An 8,516-nucleotide genomic window follows, 5' to 3' on the forward strand; every position below is an offset into this window, starting at 1 on the left:
TTTTAATTCAAAGTAGGAGTTTTTAAGAAATTAAGAAATAACCAAGCAAGGAATATGACAAGTAGGATAGGCCCACATAAGGGGGTCATCCTTTCTTGAGATCCTACTTGTCTAATTAACTCTAGTTTTATCTCTTATTTTTGTTTAATTAAATTTTCGTAATTAAATTTCTAATTAACTTCTATATTAGATCCAAATCCAATTTAGATCTAAATTCATTTAAGTAACTCCACATCCAAATTAATTTTTAAATTAGATCCAAATTCAAATCTCATATCCAAATTCACATGTAATTAAATCCATATTCCATCAAATTTTAAAAGCAAATTCACATTTAATTAAATCCAAATTCAAATTCAAATAGGATTCAAATTAAATCCTAATCAACTGGTGATTCAAACTTAAATGAAAATTCACTCTAAATGAACTAAAATTTTAAATTACATCCAAGGTTCAATTAGAATATTCTAGGTTCATTTCCAGAACTGAGTATTAAAATTATAATGATCCGAGTTAAGATCTAAATAAGATTTGAAGTAATGATTGCATTTTTATTCGTTAGAAAATGCATAAAAAAACCTTGGGTCACTATGGGGCTCCGTAGCCAGAGTCCTGACCCCAACCATGTTGTTTGCCTCTGCTCGTAACCCCACCTACCCCGTCTGCGACTCTGCCCCCAACCTCGTATGCCTCTGCCCCTGACCCCACCCACCTAGTCATTGGGTGAATTAATTAATTTCTTATTCACTTATTAATTCAATTCTTATTCACTTATTAAATAATTATTACTTGCTAGTAATAATTAATATATGATTTTTTTTAAAGTTATTTGAAAAACTTATGATAAAGATAAATTGGTGAAAGACAAAATTTTTATTAAATATGTTTTATGTTCCTTTTTGTTGTGAGTGATTGTTACTTGTTCTAATTATTTATAAAATATTTATGATGTCTTTTGAAGATTTTTTGAAGAATTAACTAATTAATTGGCCCTTTATTTGTAGGATGTTTGTGTTCTTTTGTCATGTGCTGAATGCATTTTAAGATCGAAGCTTAAGCTTAGTCACATTGCATTATTAATGCAAGGTACTTTCTTTGATCTTTATATCAAACAAAGTTAAATTGTGAAGTATATATTATGATACTGTGCAGTTTTAAATAATTTTCTTTATTATTGAAAACTTATTGTTTAGTTTCAACCAAGGTGCATAACTATAGATATGACACTCTGTAGTTCCTTAAATTTTTTTTGCACTTTCTAACATAGTTTATTATCATAAATTTTTTACAGTGCATTTTGCCCACCCTAACTTAAATTTTTGACTATGCCAACTAGTTCCACCACACCTCCGTGCCCTCCTTGTGATTGCAGAGGGGCTCATAACAAAGAACCCCTAATTTAGTTTTTTCTGATTTATTTTTTATAGTTTTTCTTGTTTTGCAGCCAATCGGCTCAATGGCGTCATGAATACCACTTTGGACAAGCCACCACACTTCATTCGTAACCCAAAGAAGGCCTCATGCCAAAGAGAACCTGTTTCAAATTTTCTATTTTTTGTTTTGTTTTATGTTTTATTGAGATTTCATTTCTCACGTTATACAAATATGATAATTGAAATCATGAGATATTCTGAATCACATTAGAATCTTATGTGATATATTTTCACTTACATACCTTAGCTGCCTACATGGCTAGTAGTACAAGGCATTTAAAATAATTGATTTGGCAATTTCTACCAGTTAACGGTGGGTTTATAATTTATGTTGGTAGCTGCAAGTTGAACCCATGTCCTTAGAAATATTATTGATGATGGGAAGGCTCACTGCGGCACTTTGTGCAATAGAACCTCATTTACAAGCCTTTCCAGGTTGGAATACGAAGGCCCGCCGGGCGCAATAGCCTTTTGTGCACTCACCTTCCATTCCTTGGCTCTACTTCTCATCTCCTTCCCCTTCTCTCCTTCCATCATCTCCCTTACTTGTCTCTCAATCTCCCCCCTCTTCACGTTGCTATCAATTTCCATCCCTATCCCCCAGTTGGTGCAAGTATACCTACAGTTGGTAGTCTGTTCTGCGAAAAAAGGCCAACATAGCATGGGCACCCCGCTGCTTATGCTCTCCAGTGCAGAATTCCATCCACTGTGAGTGAGGAAGACACCCACTGAAGGGTGGCTCAAGACCTCCTGCTGTGGACACCAACTATCCAAAAACCCTCTATCTCTTGTCTCCAAAATGAACTCCTGTGGCAGTATGGCTGTCACACCCTTGACAAGGTCAGGCCTAATGACCCACAGAAATGGGTGCTTGCTGTTAGCCAGCCCCCAGGCAAACTCCAGCAGTTGGTGGGCAGTCATCACCGTGATGCTTCCAAAGTTGACAAAGACCACCGAGCCTTCCTCCTGCTCATCCAGCCAGTCTAGGCAAGACTCCCCTTCTTTCCACAGGTTGGACTTGATGGCAGTGAGCCCATTCATGGGCACATGCTGGCTCAGTTTTAGAAGAGGGCCAACCGTGAACAGACGAGGGATTTGGGACCGAATGGCCTCGAGGACTTCGGTCTCAAGATAATCAAAGGTGTTGAGGATGAGTGCAGAGGCTTTGGTCACTGCCTGTGCTTCGTTGTTGAGGTAGTTGAGCATGATGTTGTCCCTGTCAAGAGTCCTAATAAAACTGGGAATGTCCCTCAGGGTGACGCCTGACATCCCTGGTATCCAATCTATCTTGGTATGAAGGTACCCATTTGTCAACTGGCTCTCATCTGTTCAATAAATTTCACATGAAGTTTAGAGGATTTGATGCAAAGTTGAAGGAAAACATAGAATAATTAACTTAATTTGGTCTTTTGATAAAATTTAAAAAATCTATAAGGCAAGAAAGGCTAAAGTTCATTTTGTTTGGACCAGCCAGGTGACCAGTACAACATTAAGTCCCCAATAAGCAGCTATTTCAGCGTCGTGTTTGGATAGATACATTTACTTATCCAGAAAAGTGGGACAACAGATTAGGTCACTCTTTTGGATGGGAAAGATTGGAGCAGTGTATGGTGCCCTAACACAAAAAAAGAAATACATATTTTATGGGAACCAAATAAAGAAACCAAAATGAAAATTAAAAAAAACACCTTGGAGATGAGAAATGAAAACTTAACAGATAAAAAACTTACCAACCCTACCCACTAATAAATTTTTAGGTGATTTTTTTTAAATTCTGACCTTACAGATATATTCAACATGACTGATTTACTAGAAATTGATGGATCATGCATTTTGGATGAAAAAATGGTATTTGAAGCCTCAAAATTTTATGAAAATTATAAACCGTTGATTTTTGAACCTTAAAAAAGCCTATCTGAATCAAATGATCAAGTATCAATTTTTAGTAAATCAATCATGCTGAACACATATGTAAGGTCAGAACTTCGAAAAAAATACCGAAAATTGACAGTTCCAAGCAATCAGATACCATCTGGTAGAGTTGCAATCGGGTAGCTTTCCACTACCCACTTGAAGAGTAGTGTTTTCCTTGTCTTCTATGGATAGTGATCAGCAGCAGCAAACTTTACAATAAAAACTACATGGTTTCGATTCATACCTTTAAGTGGTGTATATCCTCTCTCTATGAGATCAAGATAATGAAAGTAGGACCAGAATCCACATGCACTAGTGGTCCAGAATAAGACCACAGGTAGCCCAAGCTGCTCAGCTGCCTTGTGGGTGAAACTCATGACCCCGTCAGAAACTATACAAGTAACAGGTGGTTTTTCAGGTGATTCATTGAGCTTCTGCACAAGATCAGTGAAAGGGGCCAAGAAATTCTTAGTGATGGATTCACAGAGTGCAGGGATATCCTGGGTTCGGTCAGGGTCCGAGGGCGGCAACCCATCCGGGATGGACTTGAACATGAAGTCCTTCAAGCCCTTGACTGAGTCAGGGCCCCTTGACCTGATCAGTCGCTCATGGTTGTACTCTGTGTTGACAAAGGTTATGTGGAAGCCTTTGCAGTGCAGAAGCTTAGCTAGTTGCATCATGGGGGTGATATGCCCTTGTGCAGGGTAAGGGATGCAAACTGCATGAGGCTTCTGTGTGTTTGCTGCTGACGCCATGTTTAAGTTGTAGGAGCAGCAATACAGTTGGGGAGTTCTTGACAGGAGAAGAAAGGAGCTCAGAACTCGGTATTTATAAATACATGGTGTGGTGGGGGGTGTTGGTGTATGCAGGAGATGTAGAGAGAAGGCACTGGCTCTGAATTAAGATGCCATCATTCATCACACCATCCAAAACTGCCCCTTGACCTTTCAGAGGGGCAAGGGTAAACTTTCAGCATGAAAACCAGTAAAAGATTAGATGTAATACACAGAAATTGTGACAAGCCGTAACATAAATACTTGATTTTTTCTTTATATCATCATCACTTATAAAATTTAACAATTAAATCAGTTGAAGAAAGGGGGGAGAAAGATCTAGGAAGCAAGTGGTAGCCAAAGAAAGTATTGGTTGCTCTTATCACGTGAGACATTTCATAAATTTAATCTGATTGACAAGATATAAAACTGTTGGAAGGTAGTTTTATAATTTTATCCTAATGCCGTAGACAATTATTGCTGAACTACGTAATTCTATGTTTCTCATATGATGTGATTTCTATATGCTATTTGGTGCAGTAGAAAAGACCCTTAATTTTGAAAGTGTAGTGTATTGGAGATTCATTTATAAACAATCGAACCAATATATTCCCAGACAAAAAGTATTTTGTTTTGGAAAGTGTAGTGTATGGAGAACCATTTATATATAGACGGTTGAGCTTTCATATACCCAGATATTCATATGGGGTGTTGGAAAATGGTTGAAGACAAGGAAAGATGAATTGAAGAATACCTTCCTCTAAAAGTTCTTATTCACCAAATGTAATAAATGAAACAGAAATTCAAGTTAGATTAGATGAGGCAGAGCAACATTGATGTTCCATTAGACCAATAAATATAAGAATAGCCCAAATGAGTCACACCAATGTTGTCAGCCTTGAATCGTTTGGCCAATGACTCAGGTGAATCTGCCGATAATGATTCTCAAGTGAATCGTTCTGAATCGGCTAAAAATAATTAAAAAACATTTCATGTCAATCAGAATGTGACACGTTAAAATAATATTAAATATAGAAAAAATATTAAAAAATAATTTTAAATATTTTGTACATTTATTAAAAATAACTGATTCAGATTAATATCGTGATTTTCTGCCGATACAATACATACGATACAGATACAAGCCCATAAGCACCGATACTCACAAAACATTGAGTCACACCATGAGCAATGAGTTGGGAAAATTATGCAAGGTTAGAAACCATGACAAAAACAATCGGCAATCTTGGCAGTTTTCTTAATTTTTATGAGGGCTCTGCTAGAAAGAGACAGTAGTCCCAAACATGGGTATAGTCCGGGTTTAGTTCATGTAGTTCTTATCAGGTCTAGGTATAGTTTTTCTTATAATAGACCCGACTAAACCTAGGTCTGAACCCAATACTATACCCAAAAATCTAGTTCAAATCTGGTTTCACCAGAGTCCAAACCAAACCGGACCCGTTGACACCCCTAATTGAAACTTTGCTGAGATGAGAGGGATGATGGAAATGCATATGAAAATGGGAGATGACGCTGGAATTGTCAACTACAATTTTTTTTTTAAAAGGCAAGTTAGGGTTAGGACCTATTATTCAATCTTATCACTGGGGTTTTGAACCTGCAATGTCCCACCACAGGAAGACTTGCACCGACAGCCGTTGCCTCGATCGTGGACAAAGCAGAACCATTGGAAGCACATGTACTACGTGAGCCTGAAAGCAATGAATATGGTGTATGTTTCAATGCCAGAAAACAGTTGAAATCATCAAATATCAACAGTTGTCAATTACATCTTTGTGTGTGAAGATGCAGTGAAAACTGACTCATCTCCTCTCTCAACGCCATTGTCTTCTCTCAAATCAGAGTTCCCAAACACTTATAAGACTAGGTGGTATTAATTACACACTCGTCAAATACCATCTCCGTCTCCCAAACAAAGAATGGTGGACCTGGTGGCTCGAATATAGGACAATGCACAATGTGAAAATACTGGGTGATATTTATGTAGGTTTTTCTTGAAAAAAGGCAAAACATTGAGTAATATAAAATTATATAAATGTATAAAAAATATATAAATAATACAAAAACCATAAGCTTTGTTTTCATGGTGTTGATAGTGTTTAAAAAAGAAGTGATATTTTGAAAGTATCATGTTCTTTTGGTTATTATATCAACAGCTAAAATTATCATTATTATATAAAATCACAATATTTTCAAAATATTGGTAATATTTGCAATATAGATCTAGACAAGACCTAAGGAGGCAGTAGTGCCTTTGAGATACAACTCAACCCCTTGACACTATTTTTGACTGAAAACAATCCACGTGATGCCCCTTAATCAACTCAACTAAGCGCTTTATAGTCTTGATATGCCTTGCCTATGAGGGCTCCACTAATACGGTAGGGGCAACTCATGAATGTTTGCAAGTTGAAAAGGATGTCATCAGTTCGAAACCCATGGTTACGTATCGTTTGTAAAGAGGGGCCTGGGGTTCTACGCTCATGAACTTGGTGAGTTGAGGTTAAGGTTCGGTTCAGATTGGCCTCAAATCTGAACAAGGGCCGATCAGGTGCAATGTGGTTGCATATTTTTAGTGTGCTGCGGTACTTGATTACACACAGTTTGCTGTAAAACCCAAAGCTGATAGATTGTATCGCAAAGATGAACTACGCCAAATAATACTTATATTGACGGCTTCAAGTGGTCATTACAAGTAGCAAAAGCTATCACTATATAAGTAGTAGTGACGGCTTAGTCTCACATTATAAGTCTCGTCGCTATTACTGACTACTTGGAGCCGTCACTGTAAGCTTGTTTGAACAGTCACTACAGATCCACACAAATGACGCCTCCATGAGTATTGGTGACAGCTATTGTTTGACAGTCACTAGAGAATGTGTTAATTGGTCGTCACTAGTTCTCAAAAGAACATTAAAAAAAAATGAACATTGGTGACAGCCAACGACTGTCACCAATACTCACACAAATAAAGAAAAAATCTGAAGAAAAGGCTTGTTAGAATATGAAATCTTTAGCCCCGTTCAACAGTCTTTACATAATTAAAAAATCTGAAGAAAATAATGGAAAAAAAGGCTGGTTAGAATATGAAGGCACATTTGATCAATAATTGCACCTCTTTCAAGCGTAAGAAAGCACGACTATTTGCAAAGCCCACATATTTAAACACTGAAGTTCATAAATACAAGATAATGGCCCTAAAAAATCAATGCCCTTTCCATGGCTAGGAATATTATTCCCTTGTATAACACAATAAATCTATACATCCTCTCTCAAAAAACACAATAAATTTATATACAAAAGAAATACCTCTAGGTGTCACAAAAATTTACAAAGATAAGTAAATTGAAAATGTCCCATTGATGTGTTTCTGAGCAATAAGTCCTAAGCTTTTCATTCTTCAGTTCCTCTTCAGATAACCTTCCACCGCATCTCGATGTGCATGATTCCATTCTTTGAATTGATTAGATGGTATTTCTCATTAATGCTCCTATTGTTCACAACATCAATTAGATTGATATCTACATGACCCAGTGATTCCTGCAATATACACAGTACAACATTGATACATTCAGATGACCATGATGAATGCTTAGAAGCAAAAGGCAACATGAAGGATCAGATGCAACCTTTGAGTAAAGGTTGAAACCGTTTCTTTTGCTCATCACTTCAGTGGGAATCTTGTCATGTATAGGTGTCTCCTCCAACATGAATTGGAACTCCTCATTCCAGTTTGGGTCTTGGATCTTCATTATCAGCTAAAAGGATAAAGAATGATCAGTTTTCTAACCTCGGATACAAAATAGTTGACATCTTAAATCAACTCTTATAAAGACCATGACTAACATATAACTGGACCAACATAATTACACCACAAATTACACAACTCGAAAGACCAGACATGCCTTATGCAGAAAAACAAAGAAAAATAATGATAAATCAATGTTAAGCATAAGAAATGTATCTCTTATGCATATCACGCTTATCCTCACCTAAAATTCTTCAGATGTCAAAATGGTACCTGTGACTAAAGCATGACACCAGCCAAGAAAGCTAGCCTATTAAATATCTCATTCTCAGCATCCAAGCCTATGAATACTAAAAGTTCTGCTGCTTTCATCCACCAAAACCAAAGAGTAGAAAAAGCTAAGTGAAATGAAAATGAGATGAGAAATAGTAGATACTTAACAAGAACATACACACAAGATCATGCAAAGCATGATGAGTATATATATATATATACTTCATTTCACATATTGATCGTGTCTTATTCATGGCTATGGTCCTTTATATGGGCATCCATGGAGGATTGAGATTTACTCCACTATTAGTGTTTCTTTATTCATGTAACCCCATCCATAACTCATACCAAGTA

At 36.7% G+C, this 8,516-nt stretch overlaps 1 protein-coding gene across 1 annotated transcript; it reads right to left on the reverse strand.

Moving 5' to 3' along the window:
* Positions 1-1,820: 1,820 nt before the first annotated feature.
* Positions 1,821-4,102, reverse strand: LOC149816335 (UDP-glycosyltransferase 85A8-like). The gene is made up of 2 exons (XM_089986873.1): positions 3,592-4,102; positions 1,821-2,758 (listed from the first exon to the last, which is right to left on the reverse strand). Exons 1-2 carry the CDS (start codon positions 4,100-4,102, stop codon positions 1,821-1,823), a joined length of 1,449 nt encoding a protein of 482 aa, XP_089842999.1.
* Between the last annotated feature and the right edge of the window lie 4,414 nt (positions 4,103-8,516).

This window comes from Nuphar pumila, chromosome 14 (genome assembly GCF_984573655.1).
Source record: "Nuphar pumila chromosome 14, dmNupPumi1.hap1.1, whole genome shotgun sequence".
NCBI lineage: Eukaryota > Viridiplantae > Streptophyta > Magnoliopsida > Nymphaeales > Nymphaeaceae > Nuphar > Nuphar pumila.

What these genes read in the sequence shown, in the direction of transcription:
- LOC149816335 (XM_089986873.1), bottom strand. Translation starts at nt 4,102, where the DNA reads ATGGCGTCAGCAGCAAACACACAGAAGCCTCATGCAGTTTGCATCCCT. An exon ending in AGGATATACACCACTTAAAG is followed by an intron (nt 2,759 to 3,591) that starts GTATGAATCGAA and finishes TTTATTGAACAG; the next exon opens with ATGAGAGCCAGTTGACAAAT.